The sequence below is a fragment of the Alnus glutinosa genome, chromosome 1 (genome assembly GCF_958979055.1).
Source record: "Alnus glutinosa chromosome 1, dhAlnGlut1.1, whole genome shotgun sequence".
NCBI classification, from domain to species: Eukaryota; Viridiplantae; Streptophyta; class Magnoliopsida; order Fagales; family Betulaceae; genus Alnus; species Alnus glutinosa.
This window is the reverse complement of record NC_084886.1, coordinates 7,467,618-7,485,729: the sequence shown is the minus strand read 5'-3', so window position 1 is coordinate 7,485,729 and position 18,112 is coordinate 7,467,618. Positions and strand designations below refer to the sequence as shown.

Below are 18,112 nucleotides of genomic sequence, written 5' to 3'. Positions count from 1 at the left end.
GATAGTCTTGGTCTCTAACTCTCTTCCTGTACGTATCAAGTATCGTTTGGAAAACGTGCAATAGACGCTCTTTTAGAAAGATGCAATCATTTGAAAGGGTGAAACTATTTGAAAAAGGAGTTTCCACGTATTGATTTGAAAATAAGTGCAACATCTGAACATGGTGCGACCTTGGAAAGAGTGCATGGAACTGGTATATATATATATTTTCATTTCTCTAATTGAAATGAAAAAAAAAAAAAAAAAAAAAAAAGATTATAGGAGATGATTATTTCTATTTTTATTTTTTTCCGAATGAAAGAATTAAAGAATGAATTAAAGTCTTATTAGACTGCTACCAAATATATGTTGAGAAACGGCTCACTTAGTCAAAGTGAACACACGTATGAAAGTTGGAATATTAAGATAAGAAATGATTCATACACTCATTTTTTACAACAGTTCCACAACAAGCTGACGTGGCTAGTAATATTTTATTAATTTTTTACAAAAAAAATGAAAACAAAACAAAAAAATAAGAAAATATTATTAGCCACGTCAGCTTGTTGTGAGGCTATTGTAAGAAATGAGTGTAGGGATCATTTCTCTATTAAGATACTTTCAAAACATTTCAAACTTAAAGTCTAGCTAAAAATTCGGTCCAAATTTTTCTATCGAAATATGATTTCTCTCAACAATAACTCCCTGATCTTTTTCTACCCCGGTGTCTTTTCCTTAAGCATTTTTTTTTTCCATATAAGGTTAGGGAAGAATATGAGGAAAAAACCGCTTTCTTACAAATAAATTAGAAGGAATAGAGAAGGAGCTGTTGGTTCCGAAAAACAAAGTACGCTTCGGTGAGCAAGAAGCAGCCAGATCAAGGAGAATGTGCGGTTGGCTTAGTAAAGATAGTAACAAGTTCCACTTGGTAAATGGTGCCTTGGCTCGGATCGGTTGAGTAATGTAGTTCGCTCGGCTCGCAGCGGACTTGTTCCCGTGGAAAGACATTTATGTCATGGGTAAAATATATAAGATTTGTTAGCTAGAGCAGCAGATCTCATCACTAAAGAATGGTGGCTTGACTTTTTGGAATTAGAGAAGAACAATCACTTTATTGTTATAGAGGTTCTAATTAAAGAGAAAATTTCAAAATTGATATATGTAGATTTTAGGCCACTTTATTGTATTCCGGCAAACTTTCATAGTGGGGGAAAATAGCACCTTAAAGAAAGTCTCTCTTATACGCCTCAAAGCCACCAATATTCGAATCCTCGATCAAATTTATCTTTTAGGCCATTTTGCCTTAACAAACCCAAAAACTTAAACTTATATTTTTTTGTCAAATTACTCTCCCCAGGATCACAAGTCTTTACTAAGTATCATGTAGATCACATGTATGATCAGTATCAATGTTCCAACACTCATAACTGTACATACAGGTCGCACGTTCTTAGTCCACCCTACCATGGATCAAATAGATTGAGAACCCTACGAGAGTCCACCATATATAAATTGTAAATGATGCCAAAATTTGCCCTGCGCGCCGAACCACTCACATGCACTTGCAGCACTGTTGGGAAAAGCCCCTCGTTATCTTTTTGTTGGCAAAATGTTGTGTCAAAACATATTGGCCGGTGTAAGTCTAGGTTTGTTAGGCTAATTATACCTCTCTTAGACTTTTTCAAAACCACACAATTTTCTAAAAATCTTCGGCCACCAAAATTTCAAATTGTAAGAGGAGACTTGATAAAAGAATTGATCAAAGTTCTGAAGTTACTACGGTAAAGACAAACGGTTCTTTTATTGGCCGGGGTACACGTCAGGTTTAATTACAAAAGTTTTGTAGATATAAATTGTGTGTAATTTGATTCTTCAATAGTGAAATGAATTTCTTAGATTTGGTTATCGTGAAGTTATTTTATTTTGAAGAGTTTTTCAAAATATTTATACTTCAACATCAAGATTCACGTGTTTGATTTGTTTTATACTTTGATTTTGGGTGATATTGTGTGTGGTTCTTAATTTTAATTTTTCAATAGTTGTTGTGCTTGAATCCAAAACACATATTCACCCATCTCTAGGCGTGTTTAGGGTCACAAGGTTATCAACATCCACCCAATATAAAATTAAATCACTTAGAGCATCCTTAATGAGCTCTCAATTTCAAATTTTTCATCAAAATTTGGTAAAAAATTCAAAAAAGTCAACTTCAACAAACTTTATATAATTTATCTATTTTGTCTCTTGTCAGAATTTCACTTCAAATTTGATTCACAAATTTTATGAACTATTGAATATTTTATCATTTCTCTCTTTTTTTCACTTAACTTTTCCTCTCTCCTCATTTGTTAAGAGTGGTAGGCTAGTAGTTTAAAACCAATAATAAAAATATATATTTAGTTGAAATAAAAAAATATTTTGAGAGTTTGATGTATGAAGTTTGTTAAAATGATAAATAAAATAACAAAAGTCGATTGTTCAACTAAAATTTGGAGACCTCACTAGCGATGTTTAGCCAAATTTTGGTTTCTTTATAATTTCTTTAAATTTAACTTACAAAATCTATTTTAAGGGTTTTATCTAGTCACTTTTTTAAACCATCAAATAACAAACTCTCTAAATGTTTTTCTACTTTAAATAAATACTTTTTTTAATCATTCACAATAACTCCCATATAATGGAACAGCTAGTTTTTATTTATTAGAAATGGAGAACATTGGCACAGTTTGTAAAAAGTATTATTAAAAAAATATAACATTGTCTTTTTGGCTCTTTAAATGTAAAGAGAAAATCTGTCAAATGTTAAGCTTAACATTTGCAAAGAGGTCTCCAAGGGGTAGCTCAATCAGCTGGAAACCACGCCTCATGAAGCGGAGGTCACTAGGAGTGAGCAAATTCCCCGCACTGCCTCGCCCCGCAAAGGCTAAAACCCGCACCCATGGTGCGGGCCACGGGGCCTTATTTGGGCCCCCCGCACCGTGCGGGGCGGGTTTTGGGGGGAGCTCTTGAAATTTTGCGGGTCCCCGCCCCGCCCCACAAATTTTGAAAAAAAAAAAAAATGAAAAACGAAAAAAGACAGAAACTTCACTTTCTTTACTCTTTTTAACTTTCCTTTCCTTCGGTTCTAACTTCTTCTAACCCTAAGTTTTCCCTACCTCCCCTGGATTCACTGCAGCATGGCGGGCCTGCAGCACCCCACGGTCCCCACTCGTCTCACCAATCCTCACGTCACGCCCTGCAGCAAGGTAGCACCCCACTCGCCTCACCGGCCCGCACGCACGGACTCACCCGCCACCCACAATCGGTAGATTCAGTACCACTCTAAGATAGTCATGCACCACTCTGATGATTTTTACAATCAATCTGTGCTGATAAATTTCTCGTACCCATTGATCTCTGAGCTCCTATCTTTACTTCTATCTTCCAATTTATTTTTCCTTAATATTTCTCGTTCTGTTTCAATACTTTGTGGCTATTATTATTATTTTTAGAGTTTTTGTTTTTAGTATTCTTCAGGAATTTTGCGCTTGCTTTATATTTATAGTCCAGATAAAAGAAATAAAAGAAGGGATCCAAATGATGGGGGTCTTCTTCGGAAGACCTAACCATGATGCGGACCTATACTCATTGGTGAGGATGAACTTTGGCCTTTGATGGTTCCTTTCTTTTAACCTGCAGATCCCCGCCCCGTTTATTCTCGCCCTGCAAGGGAACCCACACCCCTGTGGGGCAGGGTAAAAAAACTTCATCCCTGCTCATGCTCAGCCCTAGAGGCCAATAGTTCGAATTCCCCCTACTCTCTATTGTGTGGACATGTCAAAAAAAAAAAAAAAAACTGCTAAAGAGTTTTATTTGGGCATTTTTGTAATTTTTGTTAAAAATATAGATAAAAAATTAAATATGAATAGTCCATTGTACGTGAGTGTTCTAAGAGAAATAATTCCTACACTCATTTCTCACAACAGCCCCACAACAAGCTGACGTGGCTGGTAATATTTTATTATTTTCTTTTCTTTTCTTTTTGTAAAAAAATAATAAAATATTACCAGCCACGTCAGCTTGTTGTGGGACTGTTGTGAGAAATGAGTGTAGGGATCATTTCTCGTATTTTAATACTTGTCACATTTCTATTCCATATTTGGAGAAACAATCTTCCTCTCTATCTCATTTTCATACATTTTTATATTCATTTTCTTACTCAATCTCTCTCATTTTCTCACTCTTTCTCGGTTTGTGTGATGATTTTGATAATAAAAAAAGAATATAGAATAAAAATTATATTTAAATAGAATATTAAAGTGAAATTTAGAAAGTGTATTGTATGGTGTTTTAATAAAATTGTTAATTAAACTAAAAAAAATAAATTTTTAGTTAAATTTTAACTAAAAAAATAAAGAATTCACTTATAGTATCTCTTAACGGGATGTGTTAATTGCACAACTAAAAGTACATAACTTTTACACAATTAAGATACATTAATGAGACTCATACATAATGAAATTAATTTACGTGTATAAATCCTACCAATATATTTTAATAATGTAAAAATTATACACTTTTAATAATGCGAAAATCATTTTCCTCTCTTAACAGTTGACACATGTTCTTAGTTGCAAAAAAAAGTACGTACACTTAAAAAAAAAATGCTGGAAATCAGTCATTGACTCATTGCAGTCTTTCTTGGGCCGCAAATTTGTACTCCTTCCTTCCGTACTCTTTCTCCTTTTGCTTTGACTTTTAATTTTCTTAATTAAACTTTACATTTCTTTTTACATATTTTGACTCGTGAGTACATGCAAAAATATTTAAACATAAACATATGAGTACTGGTCTTTAAAAAAAAAAAAGTGAAGAAAGAAAGTACATATCAGTGTATAAAATTAATTTGTGATAGCTAGGAGGAAAATATTGGACTTTGTTGTTTTCCGGCAATTGTTAAAGCCATGAATAAAAAATTATTCTGCTTAATTTTTTATTTTTATTTTTTTTATATTATCTTTTATTTCAGAATTTACTTTAACCTTAACAAAAAATGTAACACTCGGAAAAATTTGGATAGCTCTACTAGCTCTATGAGAATGTCTCCCTTTGAGTAGAATCAACATTGAGAAATTTATTCATGAAGTTCTCAAGGCCAGGCCGGCCAATAGAATTCCGAAAGCTTTTATGCAATGGATTGTGCATGATATATGTTACAACTACTAGTTTTTCAATCTCCATAAATGGAGAATTGGAGGGTTTCTTCCGACGAGGGAGGGGTTTGAGACAAGAAGATCCTATGTCAAGATCAACGACTGTCATCATTTAAGCTTTAAACCAAGGCATGATCCCCATGTGCTTTTGGTAATTTTAATTTTAAGATCATAGTTTTTAATTTGATAGATTTGAGACCAAAGTGTGGACCATTATAAATTCGAGACCTCCATCGATCATCCCTTCCCGCCAAATAAATAGCAGAAATGGATGTGAACAAAACACTTAATTATATATGTTCCTCAAATAATCACTATTTATAAAGAAAATGTGGTAGGTGAATCCAATACAGATAAGGTAATTAATCAAATTACAAAGATTTGATTATCAATTATAATGATTTGATTACGGTCACCATAGGATGAAAATACATTCTAACAAGTTGGTAGTATCCGTTTATCTCAACGAAAGTATACTCTAGACCTTTTGAAAGATACGAGATTCATGGGGTCCAAACCAATTGATACTCGATCCAGTGGATCCAAATAAAAAAACTGATGATTTATCAATGGGAGCTTCTTGAGTCCAGACATGTATAGAAGATTTGTAGAAAAGTTGAACTATCTTCACCATTACTAGACCTAATTTCTTTTGTGAGTATAGGCTTGCTGTGGAGGAGAAGCCCATATAAGGCTGTTAGCAGATTATGCTTATGAGAAACCCCATGCCCAAAACAGAATGTATATCAAATTATCGAGAACACAATTGGAAGTGAGAGAGCATCGAGGCCAACTAGGGATATAGGAAAGGATCTGGCTCCCAAGAACACAAGCCTTGCCTGAAGCTGCAAATGGTGGAGGGAGGACTACCAGTTACGTCGGAGATATGAGAGGCCGGCGTCCCTCAAAGATCTGAGACGCAAATGACTTTTAGGTAATAATTTAGAGAGAATGTAATACCTAAGAAAAAAAAAGAGTGAAGAAGATTAGAAATTTGGAGATAATAAAATAAAGTAATAGATATAAATTGAATTCTTGTAGAAATGAAAAAAAAAAAAAAAAAAAATCCTAGCAATCCCAAAAAAAATATAAAATTAAACTGAATTAAATTAAAAATGGCAAAAAATAACTTAAAATAGAGTTTTGGATGTGAAAACAATAGATATTGAGCCCTAGCTAAAATGCACCCACCAAGTACGAAGGCGTAGCCACCGCGTAAGCGCCAAAAAGAGCTTTTCAAAATGCGTCATCCTTGATCCTAAAAAAGTCGTTAAACCTTCTTCCCTTTTTGCCCTTTCCCCATATTGAATAATAATTTTATTTTTATTATTTTTTTTAAAAAAAAATCGTTAACCTAATTGAAAAACACGGCTTAATTACCTCAAAGATTATTATTATTATTTTTTTTTAAATGACCTCAAAGACATTTTGGCACAACGGTTAAGGACGGGGAAAAACGGCCTAGTAATCTTTATATAATCTCGTTGATCTTCAAAATATGATAGAATATTCATTAATTTTTTTTTTTCTAATTAGAATATTCATTAATTCGTGTTCAATTAGCTTTGTATGCGTTTTAGCTGAAATTAAAATCTTGTGAGAAAGCAGGGCCGAGCGAGGCTACAAATAACATCCATTTACCTTGTTCGGCCCAATTACTTCCTAAAAAACACAGGGCCCAATGGGAGAAGAGCTTTGCATGGCTCGGCCCTCTAGTGTACGTGTGTGTGGATTTGTTTGGGCCCTCTTGGCTGGTGCTCAATAAATAAGTGCTACTATGATAATTAAAGCTAATGTGGTGGATTAATTATTAATATATAATGCCATGCCATAGTTAATTAGATTAAAGCATAATATGTAGCATTTTATCTTTTAATACGGGAAATTCAGGCCTGAAATCTTATGAAGGATAAAAGAAAAGTGACATCCTGCAAATCGAGGATAACGTACGTACACATCCTTCTGATCGAGGATAAGATTTAGTTCGTTTTTCAAAAGATAAATCAAACATATATTAATTGATGCAGGCCACATGCATATCCAAATGATCATTATATTAATTAATTGCATATCTTATGCGTGTTGCGTGGAACTTAATTTTTCTTGGATAAATGTAAACACGTAGACGACTGAGTATATTTTTTGCAAAGACATATAATTCCCTTTGGTCACAGAGTGGCCACGTTTATCTTGACAGTGGGAAAGTAAGAGAAGTTGGTCATGTGGTTTAGACCATTTTTGATATTTTCTCCTTCATAAAATATTCTGGCTTAGAAATTCTGATGATCAGTTCGTGCTTATCTCTATCTATCCAAATCTTGTTATTTTTTTCTCATCGTTTTCTTCCCTAACACGAGAGCTAAAGTTAAGCAATTGGTAGACAACTTGGAGTGATGGGTCCCTTATTGTCTCGGAAGGGGACACAGGGTAGGCCTTATAATATTAGGCAAAATCTCTATAGCGTAGATAATGGTGTACATGTGTTGGGTCAGTCATGTTTTGGCTAGCTAGCTGCATTGATAGGATCTATCTTGGGGCTTTTCTTTGTTGAGTAGTGATAAGTTCAATCAATATGGAACTCCGAACCAAGCCAAATTTGTTTTATTTTGATTGAATGTCATGCTGAAAAGGGCACAAGAGCAGAACATAGGGCTAAAGACAGGACCGATGGGAAAACCACGACCACGGAAGGTGGCTTTTACTTTTAGAATGCATGGTGGACAATAAAAGAAAGCAACAAAACATCGATCTCAAACATGCATCGATCAAACATGTATCTCGCCAAGATTGTTGCAAGGGATCGATTAAGACGGTTGCTAGGGTGGCCGAGGCAATGCATGTGTGGCCACCCCACCCTCCAATCAGATCCTTTCTTCTTTTTTTGGATGAATGCCCAATACGTACGCGCGGGGCAGTACGATACAGCTAGCTAGCTGCATGGTTAATTAATGAACCTCCTTCTTCTTCGTACCTAGCTACTTCAAGCGATTTGTACGTGGTTAATTAAGCTCATCCCGATTTTGAATTTCAGTATTCAAAACTGTTACAAATATTTGAAGAAGGTAAATTATAAGAAAACAAAAAGATTGAGGGATCGAACAATATTACATTATTCAAATAATAAATCCTGATCGACTTTCAGTCGTAGATAACGCCAATTATCATAGACCATGACTTTCTCATATGTATCTTTTGTCAAAGATGACCATGCAATTAATAATAAAATGGATTTCGTGTATATTTTATAACATATATAACAGGAATTTGGCAAATAATGAAGCGATCCAATGGGAATGAAGATATATAATTAATGCCAATTACTAACATAAAAAGTCTAGATGCATGTGTTTCTTTTTATTGGGCATATTGTAAGGAAAAGTTGGACAAAACTTATATAAGAATATATATATATATATCTGGAAAAGAAAAATTAATTTCTACAGATGCTTAAGATTAAATCAAATATGAGAATTTTATATTCTAAGATTCTTAATCATTCCCAAACGTAAGAACTAATAGTCACTTGCATTCCTGAAATTTTAGATTCCCAGATGTCACCTTCCCAAATTAGTAAATATTAAAAGAAATGTTAGATTCTGCGCGCAATTCAAACGCCACGTTTTAGGTTCATGCACTCAATATAAGGTACATTTCATCAATTTAACGAACGGTTGCAACTTGCTAGAATGGTCATATTCATCTTTTCTTTGTTTGTCATGATCGATCACTAGTCTTCACGACCATTGATTCTAAATTATTGAAAGACCTAATTAATGAGGAATCCACGTAACATAAGCCAGTTTGAAACAGTGAGGACGTTTACTGATCAAGAAGTGGTTGCGTGTGAAAGCATCTATTCTGACAATTAAGTTTGCAACAGCGAGACTATTGGAAATGTTGTTTTAGATAGTGACCCTGGGAGTTGGATTTTTTGGGTTTCAAAGAAATCCCTAAACCAAGATCTGGTGCCAAATCATTGAAGAAAATTCTGAAAGAGATATACCTGCAGCCATTGAAGACAAAGAGCACGCGCGACATGCAGTTGTTTGTCTTCCATTTCTTAAACTTCTCAATTAAGTTTATGATACAATGATGGGGTGTGTATGAGTGAATGCTACAGTTTGGAGTGGGAGGACAAGGATCCCTATCCAGTTCAAATGAACCAGAGAGAATCCGGTTAGTGTTATTTAAGAGGCAAATTTTAAAAAATGCGGAGTGATCAGTGTAAGAACTAATAATAATTGAAAGAGAGATAAAGGAAAGAGATAAAACATAGATTTTAGGTGGTTCGGCCTATGACCTTCATCCACACGTTGATCAAAGCCTTTTCTTTGGCTACATCTTTCCTTGATTCATTTGATTGTAGACAAGACTCTCTTTATAGATAAATAGTTTAAACGTTACAAGTCTTTTTTAGTTTAACATTAACAACAATAAATCTAATTTATCAATTTGTAACTTTTGTCTTTTGAGTGCTTGTAACTCTTGTCTCTTAATTGCTTGTAACTCTTGTGACATTGTCTCTTGAATTCTTGTAACTCTTGTCTCAATAGTAAGGATATCGTTTCATCTCCGCTCATCATAATAAAATTAAATTAAATTAATGAACCCTTAAATTAGTTTTTATACATAGGATTTAACCACTTTAATTAACGCATGTGACATAACAAAAACGTGCTTTGGAGATCAGACCTGTCAATAGCAATGGGCCTTACTGATATCACCCATATTTTGTTTGGCAATATACAATGTATAATTATATCATCTATTTGTAGGCCCATTTACAGAAAATTTCTGACAGAATTCTCAGAAGCCGAAGAGTACTGTTTGGATGGGTGAAGGCGAGAAGAGAAGGGGGACCATCATATATATCAGGTTTAGAACACGATGATGAATGCGGAAAAATAGATCAGTAGAAGTGTATACATATATGTACGTATGATGTTAATGGAACTGTCATGATCATGATATCTTACTCAAGGGGCTCTTTTGAAATCTTCTAGGCTGATACATATATACATGACAGATTCGATCACAAAGATGATAACATCCACGTCGATGTTGTTAGTTCTTAGATACGAGTGCATGCACGTGTGCTAGCGCCCACACGCAGCTAGCGCACCAGTTGTGAGCACTGCTGCCCCGACACCGGGGAATGGGGTTTGTGTTTAATGGGCCAAAGCCAAACTAAAATGTATTTGACTAACCCAATATCTTGAAAGAAAAAGAAAGTTGTTTTCTCTCTTAATGAATGTCTGCTTCTTTAATTTACACTGAAAAAAGGTGATCAGTCCATAATAATTCTTTCTTCCCTTTGGTGGGGACGATTTATATGTGTAGTTGATTTTTCCTGATCGATACTCTACCTGCATCAATTAGAGCGCATGATAAAGGCTGGCGTAGATGGCTCAGGAACACAACTTCGTGCAGTCATTGTTGCTTCAATGCCAACCACATATATCTGTCAGTTTAGTAAACTGTCTTTTTCCAGTTTTTACATGACTTCATTTCAGATTCTGTTCTTCTCTGACCCTGTTTTTTTTTTTAAATTATTATATATATATATATATATATATATATATAGGTTACGGTTGGAGATTGTCTTTAAAGCTTTTGTTTATTAAAAAATTTTGAAAAAACATTTTAGAAAAATGTTTCATTTTCAAGCTACTCCCACAACACAATGTTAGGCTTTTTTTTCTTTTTCTTTTTTTTTTTTAAATGTTACACATTGAATTTCTCAAAGTTACCACTCTTTAAGAGCATTTTCATTCAACTAATTATCCTTTAGTTAAATTTTAGTTAGAAAAATTACTTTTTTTATTTTTTTATTTTTTTATTTTACTTATCAACTTTTCAAAAATACCTTACATCTCACTCTCTAAAACTTTATCTACTTTATTAAAATAATTATTCAGTAATATTAAAATTTTATTTTTTTTATTTTATCTCAGAACATTTGCTTTCCAAATTTGAAGAGTACAAAAAATTAATTAAAAAAAAAAATAGAGAATTCTACATGAGTTGCTAGCTTAGATTTGGAGAGCAAATTAATAGCAAACCCCAAAATTATTGTAACAATAGCTAGTTTAATGCAGGAGTATTTTTAAGAATCCTAATTAACTAAAATTTGGCTAAAGAATATATATATATATCGATCACTACTACTTTAGCTAATTCAATGAAAATGCTCTTCCTTAAAGGAGGGGGCAGGCAGATATTAGTGGGCCATAGGTATTTTATGGCAGTCAAAAGATGTCGTAGCAAAGAAATTATTTTAATTAGGTTAAAGATACCAATGAATTAAAGAGTGACTTCCAAGCTCTGGAAAGGGGAGTGGAATGTATCATAAATTCTAAATCTCTATAATGATATACACAAAAAAGGTCAACTACTAGTGCCATAGCCAACAGGCACTTGAAAGCCAATTCCCCACTAAAACAGACTAGAACCCTAGAATCCAAGGAAACACTGTGAGCTCTTTGCCCCCCACCATCCCCAACAGAAGCCTCTGGTTTTCATGGCATGAGAAGGATAAAAAGCTGTTTCCCTTGTTCCCCACTCTCCGCTGTAACTAAAGCACAAATTCACATTATCTGGGTCCCTCCCAAAAACCTCCAAAAACACCTCCATCATATAATATTATAGACACCACAATTGATTATTATAAAGCGACCACTACTCTCAATCATTTCGAACCCATTAATCTCCTCCTTCTACGCTCCCCCCTGCCCTCTCTCCATATATACTTCCCCGCCCAACCTTTGAAACTGTGACATAACATATATATCCCATAAGAGAAAGTTTCAAGCTTCAGGCTTCAGCCATGTCCATCACCGCACTTTCAGACCCAGATAAATTCTACAAGAAATCATTCCACCGAAGGAATGATTCTGGCGAGCTTGACGTGTTTGAGGCTGCCAGGTACTTCTCCGGATACAATGAAGCTGCGGGCTATAATGGTACAACTTTTACTCAGAAGGTCATGAGAGATGAGAAACAGGGTTGTAGAGTAGGCAGAATGAGCTTAGACGTGCCAATGAGAAACTCTTTCCCTCAACAATCTCATGGAGTGGAGAAGCAAATGAAAGAAAAGAAATACAAGCAACCAAGCTCCCCAGGTGGGAGACTGGCTAGTTTCTTGAATTCTCTTTTCAGTCAATCGGCTTCTAAGAAGAAGAAATCGAAATCCACCACACAGTCTATGAAAGATCATGAAGAGGAGAGCCCTGGTGGAAGAAGGAAGAGGAGGATCAGCATTAGTCATTTTCGAAGCTCAAGCACCACCGATTCCAAGTCTATATATTCTTCTTCAAGTTCAGGTTTTAGAACACCTCCTCCTTATAATAATGCACAAACTCCTACAAAGAGCTACAAGGATTTTAGAAGCTATTCAGATCACAAACATGCGGTGTCCAATTTGTCAAAGCACAAAGTTTTACAACACAATGAGGTCTTGGATGTCGACAGAAAGAACAAGGACGACTTGCATTGGTTGGATGAAAAATTCGAATTCAACAAAGGGTTTTCAGAAAAATGCAAGAATTCCTGCAGCAACGTGTTCTTGGAGAAGGATAGGATTTGGGTGGATAGATATCATCCATCGGAAGAGAAGGATCAATTCGTGAAGTTCAGTGAGGTGGATGATGGTGGAGAAAGCGATTCAAGCTCTGATCTGTTTGAGTTGCAGAACTATGACTTGGGTTACTGCTCAAGCGGTCTTCCTGTCTATGAAACCACCGACATGGATAGCATCAAGAGAGGAGCACCAATTTCCAATGGCGCTCTATGATACTGTATATTGTTCCTGTGTTGATTTATTCTTACTTCTTGTTGATGTTAGAATCTGTGAGAAAGAAAAAAAAATCTTCAAGATTTTTGCTTTTCTTCTTCTTTTTCTCGTCCTCTTTGAAAGTTCTTCCAGTTCTTTTCTCTGTATGTACAGTTCCGAATGTTTGTTTGTCTTTCCTTTTTTTTCTTTTTTCCTTTTTTTTTTCTTTTGTTTTTTCTTGCTTTTCTGGCTGTGTTGGGAGTGCAAGAACATCAAAAGTCCACCAGTGGAGTGACTTGATTAGATTGTGCGGTGAGTACTAGAGATTTCCACTAAAGTAATGGAGAAAGAAAAATACAGACACGTACCTCATCACCCCATGCGGACCTCATCTCTTCATCTTTTGACTTTGGAGGAGAAACAATATATAATACTGCATTAAAAGAAATGATATAAATATATTTTTTATACATTTCATTTTCAAATTCAAGATTAAATTTATAGATCCACATTAAATTTCACAAATTATATATTTAAAATTTAATAATATAAAAATATGTAGAGATGTATATATATTATATATTTTTCTTGCACGAATATGTATGTGGAATTAGAGATATTATGTGCATGAAATATGTATTGAAATGGGAATATTGTAGGATATACATCCAGCAACGTAGAAATTAATTAAGGTGGTTTCAGAACTTGGAAGCTAAGGAAAAGCATAAAGTTCAAGTTCCGTACGTGCACAATATTTGCAGTGATGCACTTCTTTTTAGCCTGGCTCAAATAATTAGGGGGTTAATGAAATACATTTATGTCTAATCAGAAGATCAACATAGAAAGGCAACTGCTTATTCTATTTTCTCAATATAATTAGCGACAGAATCTAGACAAAGCAACACCTAGGTCCATTCAAGATCGATTTGGGATAACCTAAGGCACAACTTTTAAAGTTATAGAGAAATCTAGCCAAAAATGTCTTCTGTACATGCATGATGATAAGATTATGCTTGGATATTTTTCTGAAGCAAATGACATAGCCATGCATATATATTGTAGTATGTTATCAAATAAAGGTGAGCAAAGAGTTAGTCTTAGCTGTTTCAACTTCTCAATAGCCTGATTCTTAGACAAATATGACCTCTTAATTAACTTCCAGCATCTTAAGTTCTTAACTATGCTGCAAGACTAGCTAACGGGGTAGGTCAAAAACTTCCTTTTTTCTTTTTTTCTTTTTTTCTTTTTTTCTTTTTTTCTTTTTTGTAAATTACAATTAATTTATTCTCCAAATTAATGTAACCTAGACCTATAAATTACCAAATTCTTTCGAGTTACCCATATGTCAGATCTGGCCGTTAGTTAATTTGGATGGAAAACATCACACGTGACTAACACGTGTGTTGGACCACTTTTATGTGACTAATTTGCCCATATATATTTTGTAGGAAAACGCACCGTTTTGATAATTGTCAAAAAAAAAAAAATTGTTCCAATGGGGTAGTCTCACAGTCGTTGTATATCCTAGTCGATCAATTTGGTAGTTTGTATGTCTGAATCGCAGTGAGTCATAGTTTGAATGTATATGTAAATACAAATAGGGTGATAGTTTAGAAGTGCAAAGTGTAATTATCTTCTTCTTTTTTTTCTTTCATGTTCGATACTTCGATCTTCCAATAATGAATTAATTATCCACAAAAATTTAAGGCCAAAACTTGTCAAAACCAAAAGCTGGCAGAGGGTAATATATTGAACCAGAGTTGTCGGATTGACAAGTTGGATAACATATTGTCACTAATTAAGAAGGATAGGTCTGCATCTACAGATCCTATAACAGATTTGGTGAAGAATTGGCAACGTCAACGTGGCCTGAAGGACGGCTATTCCATGAATTGCCAATTTCGGAGGCTGCATGCATGCATATATGTATGTCAGTATGTGGGTGCATAAGCATATGCATGTTTAAAAATTAAGCTCAAAGCTGGTGGTAGCTAGATCGATGATCAATCATGCATCCCTATGGATAGGCTTTAGAAAGAATGACACACAACAATGATGCATGGGGCACCAAAAAGCCCTAGGAGGCATGATATATACTAAATGACGCATGGGACACCAAAAAAGTTCCGCCAAGCATGCATGTAACTATCCCAGTAAGTGGAGGGCCCAAAAATGTTATCATTGAAAGTGAGATGTTATTACGAAGTTTCATGCCCACACACCCATCACAGAGAGAGAGAGAGAGCGAGCGAGCGAGCTTTCCTTGTGGACAATCGAATCCTCCTTTATTTTGTAAAAGCTAATCTTACTAAAGTGAAAACAGAAGCCCCAACCACCATTGCTGCCCCCTCAACTCTCTAGTAAATTGGTCATAAATTAAGTTAAAATGAGTTTTTATTTTACTAATATCCAAATTATCCATCCTGAGTCGTTACAGTCAGCTTAATTCATTAGCAGCATTTTTGATTGCCTTATCTGCCTCTTAAGGTTCCTTCGGCAGTTGTGGCTGGATTATATTACAGTACTCAAGATTAAATTTTCTTTTTGATCTTTGTATTTTAGATTATATAATTTTCTGTTTTGTATCTGATTGTTTGTATTTTTTCTTACTATTCTCTCTCTCTCTCTCTCTCTCTCTCTCTCTATATATATATATATATATGAATTTTTTTTTACTTTCCCACCTGCTGCAAATAAGAACTGTACAGTGTCGATCGGTTCAACGCATCTTCATTTCTGTACCACCAATAAGACAATCAGCACGGCCTAAAATCCTCACCCATTCAACAAGCAAACAATAATTCAAGACATCGTGCCAACAACCAATATTAATCATTTAAGTACCCAAAAAAAATTCAAAATCTCCACTGTTTGACGTTGGGTATTATTGTCATCATTGTTACCACAACTTTTTATTCATTAGTTCAATCGATCGTTTCATTTTTTTCGATCTTACCTATATATGCTTCAAGCAGTTTGATTCTAAACATATATATTTCTCCAAAGAGTTCATAGATCGAGCATTATCATCACCAACATAAACCCCGAAATGATAATTAATCACAAGAGTGATCATGAGATCACAGCAAGTCATATAATTATAAGGAATATAATCATTTTGATTATACTGTTTTGGGAGATCATTTAAGACGTACGCTATGAATAACTGCATCACCCTCCACCCTCCATCGGAAAGTCTTAACCCAAAAAAAAAAAATGCAAAAAAACTATAGAGGGTGAAAAAAAAAAAGAGATAAAAAAGTAGGGAAGTAGGGTTGGGCACCGACTCCATTGGGGTCGGAAATAGGATTTCCAACTTCTTTCTTCACCTGAGTAGGAGGCATTGAAAAACCTGCAAGATGCCTAATTTCTTAGCTGCCTCTACCTCCACTTCCGACGATTCAGCCATTTAAATTAATACACATAATAGCTAGAAACTAGGTTCGAGTTCATTATCTTTGTTATATCATGTTAAATCACCATTGTCCTATAAATTTAGGCTGATATGAAATGATAATTTAATCATTTAAATTAATATTCTAACACTATTAGTTTCAATGGTAGTGGTGGGGTGAAAAAAAAAAAAAAAAAAAAAAAAAAAAAACTTAACCCATCAATCTTATCCACGGTGGTGCTGGAGTGCAATAGTGATTTGTTAATTGGAATATGTTCAAGGGCATTTTGCTCCAACCCTAGGTTATTGGATGAGTCACAACCGAAAGTCCTACAAAAATATAGCTTATCTAAAAAGGAAAGACAAAGACAGGCTCATAGATGAGGCTTAATTAATTAGTGTGAACATAAAACAGCCCTCTCATTCAAGGATAAGCCAAAATCATACACGTATAATATATGCTACAAATTTCTTCCAATCAAATAAGTGCCTTCACTTTCTTCTTTCACTTCAATGTTGAGACTTGAGAGAGAGAGAGAGAGAGAGAGAGGCATAGATCATTTTCAGTCTATCTCTTTCCAACATGCCCCCCCCCCCCCCCCCCTTCCCGCTGCTAGTGACATCTGACAAAGACCAAATTTGTTTGTCATGTCATTTCTTGTTATTAATTATACATTAATCATGATAAATGTGCGTAAAGTAGCACGAACCACGACCATCTTGAATTATTTCCATATTGGATTAGGCTCGCACTCTCTTAATTATATAAAGTGAAAGTCCTAAATTCTGTTTGAAGCCTGTCTTCATTTGGGCGGGCCTCCGCCTCACGTTTTAGGCCCAATGAGTTAGACCGGACTTACAACATTATGACCAATTTAATAATTGGACCTTTCTTTCTTCTTCTTCTTTATTTTTTTTTATTTTTTTTATTTTTTCTCTTTCAACTATCGAGAGAGTCCTGTCTCTCCCTCTCCGCTCGTGTGTAGTATGTGCCACCACTTTTATTGTCTTTTTTGTTTGAGACATCTTTTACTACTTCGACATATAATTTTTGACCACTGTGTTCATGTGACAAGGTAGTCTCGTAGCTAGCTTTAGAGGTTTTTTCTTTTTTTATTTCTAAAAAAAAAAATTAAAAGTAAAAGTTGTCAAATGGACAAAGGTGGTCAGAAGTTGTATCTTAGAGTGGCAATGTATTATATCTCTTTTTGTTCACTTGTCAGATTATTGGTTTTTCCTCCATTTCCTTACTGGATTTCTAAAACTGATACCTTATTTTTGTCTTTGGAGAACCCCATATCTGGTTGCAGTCCATTTTTTGGTGTCTACCAAGCTTTTCCTGCCAGGTACCACATTTACCGAACACCAAGGTGAAGCTTCTATTTTGTGGCTCCGATCCAACTTTATTCAGTGTTAGTTCCCTTGTTGTGGAGCATCTTTTCACTTACAGCACGTAGTTCCGTTTATAAAACATTGTTTCTGCCAACCTCCCTTTGTGGTGGCTCCAGTTCACCAAATGAGTCGAGTCATTTATTTGACTCATTTCTAATAGTTTTAGTTTTATCACGATGATTTCCGGTTGCTTTGGGGCTCTTGTTTGGGTTGCCCATCTTTTTATATTGTAATTTTTCCTTTCCCCTTCTCGAATTGAATAGGGAAAAAAATATTTTTTATTTTTAAGTAAAATGGAGAGCCATTATCTTTTAAGCTAGGGGTTGGTAATTACAATTTTCAACCATTCAAGGAGAGCTTTTTTTTTTTTTTTGTCTCCATCTC

The 18,112-nt window shown here is 34.7% G+C and overlaps 1 protein-coding gene and 1 non-coding gene across 2 annotated transcripts; both read left to right on the top strand.

The window, feature by feature from the left end:
- The first annotated feature begins 3,286 nt into the window (after nucleotides 1-3,286).
- LOC133859000 (small nucleolar RNA Z221/R21b) lies at nucleotides 3,287-3,383 on the top strand. The gene has a single exon (XR_009898668.1). It is a non-coding gene; the product is annotated as a small nucleolar RNA Z221/R21b (small nucleolar RNA).
- An 8,361-nt stretch (nucleotides 3,384-11,744) lies between these two features.
- Nucleotides 11,745-13,245, top strand: LOC133858450 (protein BIG GRAIN 1-like E). Its single transcript, XM_062293922.1, has one exon. It carries the CDS (start codon nucleotides 11,998-12,000, stop codon nucleotides 12,961-12,963), a length of 966 nt encoding a protein of 321 aa, XP_062149906.1. The 5' UTR covers nucleotides 11,745-11,997; the 3' UTR covers nucleotides 12,964-13,245.
- Nucleotides 13,246-18,112: the final 4,867 nt, after the last annotated feature.